At 26.3% G+C, this 20,587-nt stretch overlaps 1 protein-coding gene and 1 long non-coding RNA gene across 2 annotated transcripts; one reads left to right on the forward strand and one right to left on the reverse strand.

Annotated features, from left to right (window-relative positions):
- The first annotated feature begins 10,696 nt into the window (after window positions 1–10,696).
- On the forward strand, window positions 10,697–13,201 carry LOC112709829 (uncharacterized). Its single transcript, XR_003156540.3, has 2 exons — window positions 10,697–10,891; window positions 11,718–13,201. It is a non-coding gene; the product is annotated as an uncharacterized lncRNA (long non-coding RNA).
- A 4,174-nt stretch (window positions 13,202–17,375) lies between these two features.
- LOC112709830 (isoflavone 7-O-methyltransferase) lies at window positions 17,376–20,281 on the reverse strand. Its single transcript, XM_025761813.2, has 3 exons — window positions 19,909–20,281; window positions 18,549–19,082; window positions 17,376–18,018 (listed from the first exon to the last, which is right to left on the reverse strand). Exons 1-3 carry the CDS (start codon window positions 20,164–20,166, stop codon window positions 17,707–17,709), a joined length of 1,104 nt encoding a protein of 367 aa, XP_025617598.1. The 5' UTR covers window positions 20,167–20,281; the 3' UTR covers window positions 17,376–17,706.
- Between the last annotated feature and the right edge of the window lie 306 nt (window positions 20,282–20,587).

A 20,587-nucleotide genomic window follows, 5' to 3' on the forward strand; every position in this document is an offset into this window, starting at 1 on the left:
AAGTCCCTAACATTTCATAATTGACTCAATGTTGTCCTGCCGTTAGGAATCCATTAACAGAATTGACGGCGGGACAAAATTGAGACAATTTTAAAACGTTAGGAACAAAAACAATATATAAAAATAAATTTTAATTTAATTTTATCTTTCAATAATATTAATTTTTTTACTGTACATAGTATTCAATTATTTTTTAATTATATTTAAATAAATTACACTTAATCACATTACTTTCATTTTAAATAAATTTATTTTTTTATAATTTTAAAGAATTTTGATACATTAGAGAAAAATGTATAATTTATATTTTATTGTATGTATATTATTTTTTTCTTTTCTGCAAGTTTATATACTAGTCATTTTACAAACATTTTATGATAACTAAAAATTTTTAAGAGTAAAATTATAAAAAAATTAATTTATTTAAAATAAAAGTAATATGATTAAGTGTAATTTACTTATATGTGATTAAAATGTAATTGAATACTATATATAGTAAAAAATTGATATTATTGAAGGATAAAATTAAAATTTATTTCTATGTACCATTTTTGTCCCCAACGTTTTCGTCATATTTAAGTCCCTAACGTTTCAAAATCGTCTCAATTTTGTCCTGCCGTCAATTCTGTTAATGGATCTCTAGCGACAGGATAACATTGAGTCAGTTTTAAAACGTTAGAAACTTAAATATGACGATTGAAACGTTAGGGACAACTTTGGGACTTATCCCAAACGTTGGGACAAAAACGATACTTTTACTCATTTTTAAAATTTTGAAACTAACACTAAGTTGGTGCTAAAAATAATATTTGAGGTTTTTTTTTTTATGAATGAAGTAAAGGACTCTAAGTCTTGTGACTTTTAAACTAATAACAAATCAATACCAACTTCAAGTCATGATAATGAATTTTATTTATGTCAAAATTTCTTAGAAAAAAGAACAAGAATTTGACACTTTTAATTTTAGTTGCTGGTGTTGGTTGGACAATGAGAAAGATAGGTAGTAGTGTACATACATGCATGTTAGATTCATGAGTCATGAGTCATGAGTGATGATGAGTCTATGGCTATGTATGTAGATATTATACGTTTGATGTTTATTCGTACCGTGTGGAATAATTAAGCTAAACATAGATTAAGTTTGGTTGAATTATCATCTTTACTGATTGATTGATTTATGTACAAAAATTAGAACTTTCAAACATGGGGGACACATGATGGGAAATATCAATCTCTATCTGTTGACTTGAAAATTTCGTTATTTTGTTTGGTTGGATTACAATATGAATAATAATGTATGATATAATGCTAAAATTTAACAATCATCCCATGATTTTACCGGTAATTTTGTATTGGGGTTGAAAATTTTTTAAATATATCGTTATACTGGAATGATTTTTAACCATTGATATTAATTATAAAAAATATATATAATATATATAATTAAAATTAACGAATGATTAAAAATTATTAAAATATCAGTGTATCAATATATTTAAAACTTCAGTGTATTAATAATATAAAAAATTTTAGACACCATTAATATATATATATATATATATATATATATATATATATATATATATATGGAAATTAAATTCTATAATAACTCCAACTGTTTGTGATGAATTGATGATGATAAGGGTATGTATGTAGGGTTTTTCATTTTTTTTTTAATTATTGGTGGTTTTGTAGGATCATTATTTTTGAATGTGAAATCCAAAAAGATGCGTGTATTTGCTGCGTTGCGTAATTTTTTTCACAATCTGATGATGATTATGAAGCTCAAAAAGTTCTTTAGGAATTAATATAAAGAAGAAAAAGATTCTTCTACGATCAAAAAATTTAATTATTATTACATATCTTTTTTAATATTATTATAAGTTATTATAAAACAATAAAAAAAAAGCTGTGAAGGAAAGAGATGCATAATTTGTAATAATAATTCTCAATATGGACTGATTTAATTTTATCTTTTAATTATATTATATTTAAAAAAATTATGAAACTTTTAATAAAATATAAAACTAATTAACAAACATAAATCATATCAAAAAATAATCATTATATTATATATATACCAATAAAAAGTCGCAGCAATTGTTTCAGTATCTTAAAAAATTAAAGGATAAATTGAAAAAAACATAAATATATAAATAAAAAATATTAAATATTAAAAAGTAACAAAATCATGAAACATCACTTAACGATATAGATGGATTAACAATTTTATATGCCATGCACACGTGTAGATGGATTTTAAGAAAGGGAATGAAAATGTTGATGAAGAAATACATGACTAGAAGTTAGTCGTGTATCAAAAAAAAAATAAAAAAGAATCAAGAGGAAGTTTATAAGATAAGAAATTTATTAATTTAATATTTTAAAATTTTAAGTTGGATGTGATTTTTAGTGATAAAAAACATAATTATTTTATTCACTTTGGTCGTATAGACAAAACAAATCAAAACTAAAAAATTTATCTTCAATTATGAAAATTTAAAATCTTTTAATAACAAAATATGATTGAAGACGTCAAAATAACTATGTCTTCGCAATTAATTGATAAGAGTTTAATATTTATTATTTTATTATAAAAAATAATTATTTAGAAAAAGCATAAACAAATTTTTTACTTTTATACCTTGAAAAAGTTAATGAAGATTCCTCAAATTTTTTTTATGTTTATCAATAGTTATTTCGATTCGTTTAATTTTTATTTTTAATTTTTTTCTCTTAATTAATAAGTAATGATGTCCAATTCATCCAACAAACAATTCATGATGAATGAATGCACTAACCACTTCATTATGTTTTTTTTGTTTTTTTCTTAAAAATAGAATAGACAAAGAAATGAAGAATTTTTTTTCTTTTGTTTTTTTTCAAAACAAACATTCTTTTCATTTTTAAGTGATTTTTTTTTTATAAATCTAAGTCATCTAATGACTTAAACATAAGAAATATAGAAAGACGTGTTAAGATTTTCAATTATGCTAATACATGATTCACAACTAGACAATAAAAACAAACAATTTGGCTTGATTTCTACAAGAAATTGCATTTATTATAATTAAATATATATTAAAAAATATTTACATGCATGTATAATTAACTAAAAAATATTTATTAAAATAAAAGATGAGTTATCATACTTAAATTTTTTTTTATATAAAGAAGAATGATAAAAATATAAAAATTAAATTATATGAATTTCAAGATTTTATTGGGTGTTTATATATAAATTATAATATTTTAAAATATTCATCGTTGAGTGTTTATATATGAATTTCAAGATGAGTTACCCATATCCTCTATATGAGCTTAAAGAAAAACCTAAGATCATATAAAATCTAATCCACTAACTAATTAAAATAAAGTTGAAAATACATAAATTAAATTAAATATTGAAATAACTCAAAATATAAACTAGTAAAGAAATATTGAATAATAAATATAAAAAAAGAAGAATGTAATTAGTTTCAACAATATATATAATCTTAACTGTGTCAACTATTTTTAAACGATGAGTTAGTAATTAATAATCTGCAAAAAACTGTGTCATACTACAATTACAGCCTTTGCATTAACATTGAGTAACCGAGTCTTCAAAGTCATCTTTTAAGAATTAAGAGATTAATTTTTATGTTTTTATTTTAATTTATATAAATTATTTAATCTTTAGAATGTATAAATTTTATAAATTTAAATTAAATAAGATATTAAAAAATTATTATGTTATTACTATGCATAATAAAATTAAAATGAATATTTATAATATAATTATTTATAAACATTATATAAATTTGTTTATTTATTTTTTTAATATTATTTAAATTGAAGCAAAGATAAAAATTATATAATGCAATATATAGATGGAATTTGAAAGAAATTTGTTTGTTCTGGTTTTTTGAACCCCACACTTGACTTCGACATTTTTTTTCTCAGTAAACTATTAAAAAACTACTATAACAAAATTTACCAAAAATAATTTTAAAATACTAACAATAAATAAATTTTTAAAAAATTAAAAAAGTATAATAAAAAAATTACATATATATTAAATATATATTTTAAAACAACGTCAAAATCTTTAGATATCGAAAATCAAACAACATTACTAACGTATTAGAATTATACACTACTCTTAGTATATTCGTCCCAAAAATTCCACTTAAAGAAGGGAAAAATATTTTCCATGAGAATGATGTAATTTACATCCATATTTAATTAATAATAGTTGATTTTATAATTTAGTGGTAAGTCTCCAATATGTCTAATTTGAGTTTAGAATTTGGCATTGGACTATTCTTTTTTCAAATATAATCCAAAATGACTTTCTAATATTATTATTTTTTGCAAAAAAAGAGATATTTTCATAACTTAAAAAAAATTAAATAATAAAGGAAAACAGTAGAATAAAAAAGTTATGCCTTCTAAATTTTTTAATATTCTATTAAAAAGAAAAAAGAAAAGTTGCTTATATATAATTCAATAATATATAGAACAAGAACTTATATCGTTTTAGTTTCTTTTAATCCTCTCTCTCTCTCTCTCTCTATTAAAATATTAAAATTGATTATAGAATATTACAACAAATCATTGTTAAAGATTCTAATTGTATTGGCCTTATCTAATTCATGACAATTGTAGACTCTAAAGTCGATGCACCAAGTCAACATACTTTTGGTTATGATTATTTATTAAAAAAACAATTAAATTGAATTAAAAATATTATGTTTAGTCAAAGATGTTTGATTTTTTTTTTATATTTGGTTATTTTCAATCACAAAAATATTATATACACATGAAAAATCAAATATTAAATTAGCTATTATACATTAGTGTATGTATACATATATTATATTATACATATATTATTTTACATATTTTCAATAAATATTTTGAATTCCAATAAATTAACATTAGTGACATAAATAAGTTTTACTAGAACCTCTAACAATGATTTAAAGTTTGCAAGATTAAAAAAAAACAAATAAATATTAAATTAATTGTTTTGTTTAGAGTTTTAAATATGAGTGTCCAAATCTAAACCGATAAAAAAAAAACTACGAATCTGAATAAATTCAATAAATAACCGAAATAAACCTCTTAATTTTAGATTTTTTTTTTAATTTTGGATTGATTTTTTTCTAGTTCGGTTCGATTTACACTAGGATCAAACATGTATCATATTTAATTGTGCATTTTTTTATTATATATATAATTTATATATTTATGTGTATATTTTCTTTTTATATATTCTATTTTCTGCATTCTCTATTTGCATCATATTTCTGTATTTATTGTTTATGAATTGTTAGTTGGGAATAATAAAAAATTAATAAACTTAAATAACAAATTCTAATTTTATTAAAAGTAAAAACTCCTAAGTTTTTATTCTTTTTTATCTCCTTTAGATGGAGACAGAAATAGTATTCTATAAATTTGATCCTCTGTTTATTTACAAAAGTCTCATGTTTAAAAACTACTATATTTTGGGTGCAGAATTTCGTGTTTGTTTATACATATTATGCAATAGTTCGGAAAAAAAAAATTATTTATAAAAAATATATCTATCTAGTAGAAAATCTAATCTGAAAGTGAAAAATCAACTTTAAGTAGTAGTTGTGCATTAATTCAGTAAAGCAAAAGTGGTAGCATATGAAGACTTGAATAATCATGATGATGTTTTCTGTAATACAAAATTTCCACAAAGACTATACTTTCATTGGTCCTACAAAAGTTTTAACTTTTCACACCTTGTAATTTCATTGCATCTTTCAAAAGCAGGGATATGATTAAAGGTTTGAGGAGTGCTACACATATAAGTCTTTTTGACTTACAAGTCTTACAAGTTACTAGGCCTTTTAATGCGTTATTCAACGTTTTCTGTTTTCAAAGCGCTACACTCAGAATGGTTCTTCTTCTTCGTTTTTTTTATTTTCATGGTTTCTGAAATCAAGTTTTGAAATCGTTTTGAAGAAGAAGAAGCAGCAGAAGATGAGGAGAAAGAGAAAGAGTTCTGAATTATGCAACGAATTTTGGGTGTATTTCTTAAATACTTTGGGTGTATTTCTGTAATCCTTTTGAAGATAATGGAACTTCAGAAATACACCCAAACGATTACAGAAGTACACCCAAAATGATTACAGAAATACACCCAAAGGATTACAGAAATACACCCAAATGGTTACAGGAATTCACCCAAACGATTATAGAAAATACATCCAAAGGATTACAGAAAATACACCCAAAGGATTTAAAGAAATACACCCAAAATTCGTTAAAATACATCTTATGCATAATTCAGAACTCTTTCTCTTTTTCCTCCTCATCTTCTACTGCTTATTCTTCTTCAAAAACGATTTCATCATGAAAAATCGAAAAAAAAAGATAAAACAGAGAGAAAAGAACGTAAATGAAGAAGAAGAGGAAGACGATGAAGAAGAATGTGCAGAAACGAAAGAAAAGGAGAAGAAGAAGAGTAAGAGGAAGAAGAACATGCAGCAAGAAGAAGAAGGAGAAGAAGGAGAAAGAGAAGGCAAGAAACGAAAGAAAAGAACAAGGAGAAAACGAAGAGGAAGAAGAATAGTTGGAAGCGTGTTTTGAGCGTTAATTTTAATTGAACTTGTAAGGCTTACAAGCCTTAATCGCTTGTATGCGAAGAATTACTCTAAAGGTTTTATGCAATGAAAAATTCTACTTGCTAGTAGCAAAAGTCATCATGTAAGTGTGGTTAGTTTTCCGTTTCTCATTTATAGTATTAAGATTAATTAATAATTATACATAATTAAGTTATTATATAAAATAGGTATGTGGGCCCAATTTTTTTTATGTAATATTTATTTGGTAGTCCATAGATATTAGTGACATGATTTTATTGAAAAAAAAATGAATAAGTCATTCTAAAGAAATATTACCAAAAAAAAGTCATTCTAAAAAAATATTTTTGCACAATTCTTTTTCTACAAGAGTTTTATATTGCAGGACCAACCTAAAATATCAAGTTAGCAATAAAATAAGAAAGGCATGATGACTGTGATTCAACAAAAAAAAACTTATTTAAATGTTATGAGTAATAGGCCATGATTATTGATATAATTATGTAATATATTTAGAATTTGTTGCAATTTCTTCGATGAAATTGGACAAATTCTTATATTATTTGCAAGTTATTTTTAAATGTTCACAAAATACAATTTTGATTTGACAGAAATTTGTATTTTGTCTAATTCATAAAAACATAATCTAAATTTTATAGAAATATGTGAGTTGAAAAATATTTAAAAATATGTTATAAATATTTAAGACATACGCGTTTTATGATTATTTATTATATAAATTATCAAGAGAAAGAACATTTTATGGGAGATTGTAACTATCTAGAGAGTAGAGAGCAGCAGATAATCAAATAATTTAATTCATAAGTAATTTAATCTTATGTTTGCGGCAGTTGCAAGACCATAAATTATTTTAATTAAATTACAATATATTTGTTTTTAAGATTGAGAAATACTTAACAAAAAGCACTTTTTTATTTGTAAGTTATATGCTGTTTTATTCAAATTTAAGTGATATTTAAGTGATATAATATTATTAGTTTATTTATAAATATGATATTAACAGATTTTTCAGAAATCTGAGCATATATATAACAATTTTTTGTATTTATTAAAAAAACAATGTGCAAGATATATCATGTGATCAGCATGGGAATAGATGATTGTATTTTATATATTTTATATATTAGATTTTTTGTATTTTTTTATACATTTTAGCATATTTTTCTCTTATTCTTCTTTCTCCTTTTTTCCATCTTCTTCTTATTCTTCTCTACTTTATTTTTATTTTTCTTTATAAAACTCTTGAAATTAAAATTCATAAAGAAAAAAACAAATTAAACAAGAAGACAAAGAAAAAATACAAAATTACTATAAGAATGCAAAATTTCAACAAGGTGTCTTCAATAATGGTGGTTATAATTGATTAAACTATAGGAATGCAAAATTTCATTTACATTCAGAGTTACTCTTCTTTGATAATTTTTTTAACAAAATATAAAGATAATTAATATATAAATTTTTATTATTATGCATATATCATATTAAAAGATAATAATTATTATTATGCATATATATACCAACAAGAAGTCGATGGCAATTATCTTAAAAATTTTTTCTAATTATGGTAATAATTTTAACAAATTGTATTATTGCTTAAGAGATAAATTCAATATGTCTTTTTTGTTTGATCTTTAATTTTTAAATTACTTTTTGAATTTAGGCAATAATAACTTTAACATTATCTAATATCATGATCAATGTAAATTTTTTTTTTTAACAACGTCTATCGTCTTGATTTGTCAAATAATAACAATTTTAAAACTGATAATATATTTCATTTGAATTTTTTTTATTTCGGTTAAAAATGTATTGTTACCTAAATTATATGTTTAGTGTCATTTTCGTAGTCATAGAAACTGAACAAATAAAAGTTGAATGATTTTTGTGGTTATACCAATAAAATCTAATGTGTTTTTTTTGTAGGTAGAAAAAGTGAACATTAATTTTTTTATTAAAATACAATTATATACGTATTGGATAAATATAATAAATATCGTGTTTAAAATATATTTTACAACAATTTAATAAAATGTCTATATTTTATAGAATATATGTGTATGTTTACCGATTATTTTAATTTTCTTTATTCTCTTCACTAAGTAGAAATTTAGGTACAATTGACTTCACATAAAGTTGATAAATGAAAGCTGTTAAATCAAAATTTAGTTAAATTAGTCAAATTATCTAACGACTTTTAACTTCACGTGAAGTCGACTGCACCTGAGTTTCGCTAAATCTCCCAATTACGGTTACAATAAAGATAATAATTTTTTATGGACCCACGCGAAAATTGAAAGGATAGGTTCCTCTTGCAAAGCCACTCACATGTTAATTTTTTTCGTTGACGTTGACCAAGTGGAGTCTTATTAATTAATGAGTAATATTAGGGAGACAGTAACTTTTGTGATTGTTAGCCATCAACTAGCCATTAATGATGATTTGATGGTGTGAGATTGGTATAAAATTTCATCCAATGACTCACATTTTTCTGTTAGTTACATATTAACCAAAATTCAATAAAATTGCTGATCCTCTAAACTTTCCCTTAATTAAGTGCTGAATTATTCCTCTCTCACGCCCACGGCACTCATCACTTCATCATCATAGACACATGTCACTTTCATTTCACCACTATATATATATATATATATATATATATATATATATAGTCACTGAATTTAGTTTTATATACAATTACAACGATTAAATTAAATATTAAATTTATTATTATTTATTAACTATTATATATCTGTTCTAACGTTATCATAAGTTGTTATAAGTAAGACAGTAAAGGCAGTCAAAAAATAACTAGAAAAGAGATGCATAAACATTTATAAATTCAGTTCCTACATATTTTCTAATTAATTTGTAAAAAAAATACTACTCTCCAAAATTTAAACATTATTTGCCCCTCTTTTGCAGGCTCAATTAATTATATTGACTATGTTAAATTATTAATATTTTTTGGAGTGCGTGAAAGATTAATATAAAAAATTTATTAAATTTTTTTAAATTAAATTATTAAAATAATATTTAAAAATTTAATTATCACAATGGGAACATAGTGAAATTGCGATGCATGTATGGTAGCATGTAGTAGAAGGACACCATTTATGCTATTAGTCTAAAAGTGTGGTTAGTGTCCCGTTTTTTGATTAATCATACATAATTAAGTTATTATATAAAATAAGTATGTGTGCCCAACTTTTTTTGGTATAGTATTTATTTGGTAGTCTGTAGACATTAGTAACATAATTTTATTGAAAAAAAATGAATAAGTCATTCTAAAAAAATATTACAAAAAAAAAATCATTTTAAAAAAATATTTTTACACGGTTTTTTTTTTATAAGAGTTTTGTTTTACAGGATCAACCTACAATTTTAAATTAACAATGAAATAAGAAAGACATGATGACTGTGATTCAACTAAAATAAATTTATTTAAATATTATAAGTAATAGACCATAATTATTGATACAATTATATAATACAATTATGAGTAATATTATGAGCAACTTCTTCAATAAAATTGAACAAATTCTTATATTATTTGTAAGTTATTTATAAATATTCACAAAATGCAATTATGATTTGGCAGAAACTTATATTTTGTCCAATTCATAAAAAAATAATCTAAATTTTATAAAAATATGAGTTAAAAAATATTTGAGAGCATGTTATAAATATTTAAAACATACGTCTTTTATGATTATTTATTATATAAATTATTAAGAGAAAGAACATTTTTTCGAGGGGATTGTAATAATAATAATAATTATTATTATTATTATTATTATTATTATTATTATTATTTTATTAGGGAATGTAATTATATTTGAAAGAGGTTATTAATATATGAAAATATTTTCAAAACTTTACTCCTCAACCTAACTTTTTTGCATTCCAACTAAAACATTAAATCAACAACTAGTCAGCCAAACCGTCTTGGCCCAGCAACAAATCCATTGAATTTTAAATCGGTTTTATTCGGTTCGGTTTGATTTATATAATCGAACCGAAACGAACCGAACCGCGTATCACTATATATACCTGATTCTTCTCACCCAGAACACACCCACTCAGTCACTAACACCCTCTCTCAACTCTTCAGACTTTCTTCTTTCTGAGTCTCATCTTCTTTTCAGTCACGGCGCCCCCTCCCCTTCTCATTCACGCCATCATCGTCTTCTCAGTCATGCAGCCTCCTCCTCCTCTCCGTCACGCAGCCGCCATCCTCCATGTCTCCTCACGAAGCCGCCGTCCTAAAGGTTCACACTTTACCCTTTCTGATTCCCAAGATTGATAAACTATGCATGTCTTTTAATCAAGTTGTTTTTGGATCTTTTTGTTAAATTTTGTCCTTTGTTTTTCATCTGTTTTTGTTATAATTTGTTAAATTTTGTCTTATTTTTTATATATTTTTCAAGGTAATTCGCTGGAGTTCACTCCGGCAAAGTCATAGAACTCAATCTCAAAAAATACTTATCTTGAAAAGCTAGCAGAAATTTTTACTGCCATTCTTTTGAACTTGGATCTTCCATGAAATCTTTTATGTTTCTTTCCATAGCTAGTAGTTCTGTGATAGATAGGATTACATAAGCTAGTGTAATTACTATGCGGCAACCCAAAATCTGGTAGATTTTTATGATAGTGAGTAGTGGTAAAGGTAAATGTCTTCTTGTCCTGAATTTGTTAGGATTGTTTGCAAGAGTCCCTTCTTCTGAAAGGAGTCTGTTATGCCGTTGACATGGTTTAATCCAGGAACGTGCCAGAAAATTCTGGACTGTTGAAAAAATCTGTATTGCTTGTTCTAGCCCCAACATAGGGAAAATTCATGCTTCAGTATACTTGTTTTTGTGTTTTTGTCAGTCAAATTGGATCACTTATTTGAGGGACTATATAGAAATCGGTTTTTATAAACAATTTTAGTTATTACTCTATCAATGGTTGTTACGATATGTCATATGCAAGTTCTTTCTTTATGTTAATATGATCATATATGGTTGCATATATTTGTTTTTATATACAATAAATTGCAAGTATGATGATTAATCCTTTTTTCTTTTTTCAATCTATATATTGATTTGGTACCAGTTACCTGCAGTATTGATTGTTTTCAACAATGAAAATGTATATGGTGGCGATCGAAAACCCCTAAAGAGATGAATGGCTATCATGCTTTGAGTGTTGTGAGTTCTAAACTTTTTCTGTGAATATATACACAAAATTCTCCTTACTTCTAGACATTTGAACTCAATAATTTTATTGGAACCAATTAAAAAGTTTTGGAAGTTTGTTTCTTAGTATCTTGTTTTGCATAGCAGTTCAATCAATGACAGCATTTCAATTGTGTTACTTAATTCTAAAATATTATTGCTAAGCGACAATAATTTGAGAGATAATATGTAACGAGTATCACCAAATGTCACTCTTTTAGATTTGTCTTATTAGTTAAGGAGTTGCAACTTATGAAGTAAATCAAAATAATATGATGACGAGCATAGTGGAAGGATAAATTAAAAGAGTGACCTTTGGGGATATTCGTGGCTCATTACTTCTCAAATTATTGCCACTCAACAATAATACTTTGGAATTAAGCAATACTTTTGAAATACTGTCATTGATTGAACTCTTATAATACTGTCATTGATTGAACTCTTATGCAAAATAAGATAATGAAAAACAAATTTCTAGAACTTGTCAATTGATTCTAATGGAATTCTTGAGTTCAAAATGTTTAGAAGTGGTAGAGAGTTTTGTATATATATCCACTAAAAAAGTTTGAAACTCAATGCATTCAATATCAGAGTTCGAAGTTAAAAAGGAGGAATCCATTGAAGATCAAAGTCAAAGATCAATGATTGTAAGCCTAAACTTAAATCTTCTAGGCTTGAAAAGGAGAATTTTTTTTTTCACAAATATTTTCGGTAAAGGATTTAAATCAACATATAAGACAATCAAAGATGATATATTTTTCAAACTTATAGGAAAAAAACTTGTAGAAAGAACCAAGTCTTGTAGTTTTTCAAGTTGATCCACTCAAATTAAAATGGATCCATTTTTGTAGAGGTGAATAACTGATATACCACAACTGAGATTGAAAATTTAACTTGCTAATTTAGCTGACACAAAGTAATTGACAAAAAGAACAAGGATTTTAAGTGCAGTAAAATTGATATAGTGAAGAGATGGATAAATGTCCCGAAGTCTACAATGATAATTCCCAACATGCATACGAGATTCAACTTCATCCTTCAATTATACCATATAACATATAAGGCGTCATTCGAACCTGGGAGAGATGGTTAAGGGGCACAGACCCTCATTCATCTGTGCCAACTTGCGTTGGTAAAGTACACGTTTAACCAATTCATCAAGAAGATGCCAAGAATTGAAGCATTTACAAGTTGCATGCAAGTGTCTTGATTTGATTGGTGGATGCGTATTTAGTAATTAGTATAGATTGACATGTATATAAGTTCAAATTTTTCATTTTCAAGGTGTTTAATAAATTGCATACTGTTTTATTTTTTGTGAGATCTATATTACGATGAAGATGAAATTGCTCTATTTCTTGACATTTCAGATTTGTTGTGAACTTGTTTTATAACAAAATGCCCTATAAACTGTTCAATCTTATTAGATCTAGCAATAAAACTTTAAACATTTTGTTTATATATAAAAGCGGTAATTGTTATTCTAATTTCTAACGAATTAAATTATAAAATAGAAGTGCACAAGTATTTTTTTTAAATTATTCAACAATTACTAAAAAATATAAAAAAAAATTTGGACAAAGCTATATAAAAAACTTTTAATAAAAAGAAAATAAACATGATTTCAAACAAAGGCTTTAGTCTAATTCATATCAACTTCGAGTTTTTTTTTCCTCTTAAAAGTTGTTTGCGAACCTATCGAAAACTTGTTTCATAACAAAACACACTATTAAAGGGTTCAATCTTATTGTAACTATGGAGCATTGCCTTAGAGACTGTGAACGATCAAAGGCAATTTGGTATATGTTGGATCCTAGTATCCTGGACTCGACGACTGGTACTGCTCTTGAAGAGTGGTTTCGGAAGGCCTTGGCTAACAATGAGGCGTCCTTTGGTGCAGGACTTTGGTGGGTATGGAGACATAGGTGCAATGACATATTCAATACTGACAACCCTTGGACAGACCACAAGGTTGTTGCCTTGGCCAGAATTACCGCCAAGGACTTACAGGTTTACAGGAATCGAAGCAATGCCTTTAGGTCTCTCCGAAATTGCCTGTGTTGGGAACCACCGGTAGGTAATAGTTTTAAAGTTAATTGTGATGCAAGCTTGTATATGGATTCAAATTTAGCGGGATTTGGGTGTATTATTAGAGATTCTAAGGGAGATTGGATCTCGGGCTGCTCTGGAAGCATTCCCCCTTGGTCTATAATCAGATGTGAATTATTTGCTGCTTGGAGGGGGCTGGTTTTAGCTTGGGATTGCGGTTTGAGGGATATTATATGTGAAACGGATTGCCTTGACATTCTGCCCATCATGCATGAGCTTACAAGTGGGTATTCATCTGAAGTAACAGATTTGGTTCACAAGATTCAGGAGCTTTTATCTCGTCCTTGGCTTGTTCACGTTGAATGGGTGTCCCGAGAAGCAAATAGAGCTGCGGATTGGATGGCTAAATATAGTGCCAAGAATAACTCTAATCATGTTATTTGGTCTGAGCCTTGTGTTGATCTTCAACGAATCATCCGCTCGGATTTAGGATAGTTTTTGCTTTGTTTCTTTCCTTGTTTAGACACCAAAAAAAAAATCTTATTGTAACTAGTATTGAAACTTTAGATATTTTATTCGTAAAAGCATTAATTCTATATAATAAATAATCTATTCTGATTCTTAATAATTTAAATTATAAAACAGAAATGTACAAATGTGTTTTGACATAACTACACAAGGAATTCATAATAAAAAATATAATTTGGACCCAAAAGACTCTAGTCCAATCTAGATAAGCTTGAATGCTTTATCTTTGAGCTTTGTTTGCGAAATATATATATTTTTTTTACAAAAAGAAATAAAAATAAAATATTATATTATATTGATATTAATATACTTTGCATCTCTTTTATGAGATCTTTATACTTTGTTATATACTTTGTTTTATATACCAAACTGATATACACATAATTTTTTAAGCAACCATTTTAACTATTAACCAAACAATATATATATTGCTCAATTTTTTTCTTGACTATTATATTGCTTTCTTTCTTGACAAATTGGTCAGTCAAGTTAATAAGATAACGTTTATTTCACGCAATTATATAATAAGTTGTCATCGATTAAGCACATACATTAATTTTTTATGAAAACAAAATTTCCACAATTTCTAAGACACGAGGTATTGTGAAGTCAACAATTATTTTATTTTTTTTCACTAACAATTAGTCATTGACCGAATTTCTACGTTTGAATTGATCATTTAGCATAAGTTTTTATTCGATAGTGATTTAGATATGAGTTAAAATATACTAATACTATAGTTATCAAAGCTTACATTGTCTTAAAGTACACCATTAATTACTATATATAGTTAAGTTTGACAATAAGGTGGATTTGCTTTGCCTAAAATGTTTTTTATATTTGGCTAAATGTCTCTTTGAAATTTGTGATAAATGTTGTGTAGAAAAAATTGCCTAATAATCTAGTCAGATTAGATATGTTATTTTTGTGATCCACTCTTATTGAAAAAGAAAAAAGTTTTAAGATCATTTATTTCTATTAATGATTTATTGTTATACGTAGATTTTAACAAGAACAAATTAAATGGTGGAAAATTAGTTGCACTTTTAATAAGAATAGGAAAATGAAAGTGGTGTTTTTGTCACAAAGAAAAAAATAAAAAATAAAGTTGTGCTATGCCAGATTTGTTGGACTTGAGAAAACTAACAACTAGATACATTTTATTCACTAACAACTTTGTCATTTATTTATAATATTTAGTCAAAAAACCTTTCCATCTTTTTGCAGTGTAGATCAATTAGTGGAAGAGAGATTTCCATTCTCATATTGTCAGGGAAATAGATTGCTATTGCATTACCAAAGCAAATTGAGGTACAAGTTTCTTCTTATATATTCTGTTCTTTTTTGGCTTCAATACTTAATTGATGATAGCTTTTCAACAGTAACATACCCCCACGTTCTTACCAACTTTTTACATGGTGTCTGTGGTAAACCAAGTTTATTCATTTGATACCATTCTTTTTAGAAGAAATTTGTCACTCCAATTGCATTATAACACATGTTTTTCGTTTATAGTTTAGCTTTTAAATCATTGTCTGATTATCTGCATATCTGTTAGGGACTTTTATGAGGATCGATTGTAAATTTTAAAGACTTTTATGGGGATAAGCATAAACGTCAGGGACTATTATGGGTCACGAATTTGGAGATTTAGGGTTACATATAATAGGAGGGACCAATCTGGATACAAATTGAAAATTCGCCAGCTTAGTTAGCCATTAGGAGCCCTCCAGCGTGGCAAACCGAGTTCACGTCAGCGCTCCGATGATGACTCATCACCAGAAATATACCCAGGGACCACTTTGAGTGCTTGGAGAATCTGGAGGACTAATATAGGTATTTGCGTAAATCGGAATCTTAGGGATTAATATGGGTATTTGCGTGAATCTCAATGACGACTATGGGTATTTACTCCAAGAGAGGGATATAAAAGTTGAGAATAATAAACGTGGGTAACTGTGCCACGGTGGTCTCATTCTTGTCAAATTCTGTAGAGTGGTCTCATTCTTGTCAAATTCTGTAAAGTGCTACTGCTATTTGAGTTTGTCATAAAACTTCAATAAGATCATAGCTAAAATTTCGTGGCTAATGACTAATTTTTTTTAGTAGTGCAAATCGAATAGATTATTTTGAACTTGTGTAAAATGCATGTATAAATTAAACTTAAATTTATTTTAATATGTGGAATATGATTTATATTTAAAAAAACAATGTTATACGATTAACAAAATTTAGAATACTACAAAAAAGAGTTTAAAATAGTATTAATATTTCGGCGATTTTAAAGAATTGTCGTAATATCTAGATATTATGGTATTTTTTGTTGTTGTCGTAATTGACTTTGTATTTAGTAGCAGTTCTGGTGATTATATGGCGATTTTGAACTGCCGTTATCACACATATATAAAATGAGAAGATGTCGAAAAAAAAAACGAAAAAGAAGAAGAAGGCAAAGCGGAGGATGAGGAGAAAAAATTCAAGTGAAATAGAACCAAATAAACTTAAATTAAACTAAGAAATGAACCAAAATTTCTTAAGAAATAAAAAATTTGGTCAAACACTTAACAGTAGCATCAAGTAAATCTAAGTTAATTCACAAATAAATCGAAATTAGTTTAGATTTGAACAAAAACTAACTAAACAATCACACATAAATAAGTTCAGCAAATTCAAGCGAAACAAAACCAAATGAACCTAAATTAAACTAAGAAATGAACAGAAATTTCTTAAGGAATAAAAAATTTGGTCAATACTTAACAACAGTATCAAGTGAACCTCAATTAATTCACAAATGAACCGAAATTAGTTCAAATTTAAAGAAACAGTAAAAAAAAAACTCAATCAACAACAAAAACACATAATGTTGATATTGTTGGTGATGACGATAATGAAAGAGAAAGAAGAAGAAGAAAAATCTTACGTGCGCAAATTTAGAAGAAGAACGACAACACTGAACGTATGTGCTTGAATATAAAGCTTTATTCATATAATATCATATTACAAAATTTTATTCATAAAAAATACAATGTAAACAATAATATAAAACTACATAAAATAATAATACTAAAAAAACAATACTTAAAGTTATCTTATATTATATAACATAACATTTATAATTATATATTTATTACATCTAAAAGTACATAATTATTCTAACAATAATTAATAAATACTAAATTAAAAACATTACATTTTTAAATTCTACATTTAAAGTAAACATTTTCTTTCTTAGTTGTTTGCATAATATTTATTTTATTCATAGAGTTGTAAAAACTATTATGAGGTTATCTTTAAGGATAGACCTCTATAAGTGATAAATATCCTGTAAATGGAGATATTTTATAATTATAGAGGCCAGCTTTATAAAAGATACTTTTCCATTCTTTTTTGGTTTTCTCTTTTCCATCGTGAATAATATGCATGCTTATATTCATAAGAAGTTTGAGTCGAGTAATTTCAAGCTCATCTTGTTCTTCATCTATCACAGAATCTAAAATGATTATTTTACCTTTATTTTTATTCTTATTACAAGCATTAATAGCATCTTTGCAATTTCTCAATATTTTTACACAATCGTCCTCACTCCAATTATGTAAGACCACCTGCAAAAAAAGAAAAGAAATGTAACATTATATATACTAATATTATTTCATTCTTTATTCATTAAATGTATATAAAAATAATAAAATTAAAATTAGTTAACATAATAAGTGACTTATAATTAAAGCTGTAAAAATTAAATCAGTCGTTAAACTAATAAAATTAAGAATTTAAAAATTTAAAGGTTAATCGAAATTCAACCAGGTGAATCGAATATATAATAGTAATATATATGTATAAAATATATTATTTAAAATTTGTTTGTATTTTATTATTTAAATCGATTAATTGTTAAAAAATTGTAATGGTTAGATCAATTAACCAAAATTTTTAATTCTTTAACCAATTCATTGTAAACCGATTTTTTTTTATCATTTTCAATAAATTTAATTAAACCGACTAGTTCAATCTAATTCTCAAATCCATGCTTATAACTTAGAGATCTTAATTTTAAGACTTAAAAATAGCTAAAAAAATATTTAAATTAATTAGGGCAAACACACTGCTAATCCACTACTAATTAAATACTTACCTTAAGTAGAATTGCATCAGCCTTAGGAATGGATTCAAACATGTCTCCACCAACAAAGCTCAAATTGTTGCATCCCTTCAAATTTTTCACAACATGTGGAAGATCAAATACTATACATTTGAGTGCTGAAAATTTCTCACTGATAATTTGAGCTGTGGTTCCAGTTCCACCACCAACATCCACAATTGTTTCCAACCCCTCAAAGACCATGTTGTGATCCTCTAGTGCCAACTTTATCATCTGAGAATCACTGGCCATAGCATCATTATACAAGCTCAAGTTTGTAGGGTTCTTATCAAGAAACTCCCACAAAGGTTTTCCTAAGGTGATTTCGTATAGAGGGCGATTTTCGTCATAAAACCACTTGTTTAGATGATGCATGGAACTTGAAAGAGTTGGATCATTGAGAAACATCTCTACCATCGGAGATATACAAGGGTTTTCAGTGCCTTTGATCAACAGCTCTGATGCTGCTGTGAGAGCAAATGCTTCATTTTCTTCTTGGCTGCTATCATCGTCACCATGAATTGTTACCTTTGTTGTACAGATGTAAATACAATATTAACTCTGATATAGTTGCAATTATAACATTTTGTTAAGAAAACTAACATAGATAGTAGGGGTGTTATCGGTTCGGTTTGGTTCGGTTTTAGATCAAAAACCAACCGAACTGATATGTTTGGTTTCTACAGACACACAATCGTTCGGTTTGCTGCTTTTACAACAACCGAATCGAATCGAATCGAACCAACAGTTGTTTGGTTCGGTTATTTTTTCGATTTTTAATTTCTAATGAGAAGAATATGAATCACAATAATTAGAGGTTTAAAATAGCCAATAAACTGAAATAATAAGAGTAAAACATTGAAATGGTTAGGAATTAGGGATTTTTGTTGTTAGGTTAAAGGTTAAAATGGTTAAAACATTGAAATGTATGCATATCTTTGGTTCGATTCGGTTCGGTTTTTATCGAACCAACCAAAAACCGAAACGAACCGATCGGTTTTGTCAAGAAAAAAACCAAAATAAACTGATTTTTTCGGTTTTTAAATCGGTTGTTGTAATTTTCGGTTCAATTTTACGGTAATTTTTTATCCGATTCAGTAACTTACACCCTTAATAGATAGTGTCTTATATATTAAAGAGAAAATCAACAAAAATATTCTCAAATGATCAAATTGCTGATAGAAGTGCCATTCGAATTTTCTAACCATGAAAATATTTTTAAAATATTGTAAAATATAATAAAAATAATTAAAGTACTACAATTTTTTTATAAACAGCATATGACTTTTATATTTGGTAAAATATTTATAAAAGGACAAATTTTGAAGTATAGGTGAGAATGGTAGATTCTTACTATATCAAAGAATCCATTATGTGCCATGTAGCGCATGAAAAGATCCGTGGTATCAACTTTAGCCGATGGAATTTTCAGAACTGAAACCAATTCTGAAAGAGTAATGGGTTTGCCATGATTGTGGATTATGTTTGGTATGCGAAAGTTAACGATCCACTTGAGACACATGGCGTCTAGGATGCCATACATGTGCCTGTAAACAAGAGCTTGAGCTTTGAAGCTCTCACTTGCCGTGCGGCCATTGTTGTTTGAAGCCATAGCTCTTGTTATGACCAGTTTTTGTAAGTTAAAAACTTAAAATTTAATAAACAACTAACCAAAAACAGAGAAAGCTAAGAGAACTTTTCCTTTCTTTCGCTTTTCACAATACTAAAACAACACACCTATCACTCTTTATATAGGCATGGATTGCTAATATAAAAAAAGGAAACTATTAAACTTCACCTTATTGCTATAATATTTAGGTGACTACTCTAACGAAGATTTAATGATTATTATTATGTGAAAATATATTATTTTGATCATTGAATAATAAATTATAGGACTTGATTTTATTTGAAGTAAAAGTATTATCTTTATTTAAAGTATTGCAAAATAAATAAATTACACTTTTTAAACAAAAATTATCATGAAAAATATTTTTAGCATCTTCACGGGAGTAGTTGCCTTTATATAATTA

This window comes from Arachis hypogaea, chromosome 9, assembly GCF_003086295.3.
Source record: "Arachis hypogaea cultivar Tifrunner chromosome 9, arahy.Tifrunner.gnm2.J5K5, whole genome shotgun sequence".
NCBI lineage: Eukaryota > Viridiplantae > Streptophyta > Magnoliopsida > Fabales > Fabaceae > Arachis > Arachis hypogaea.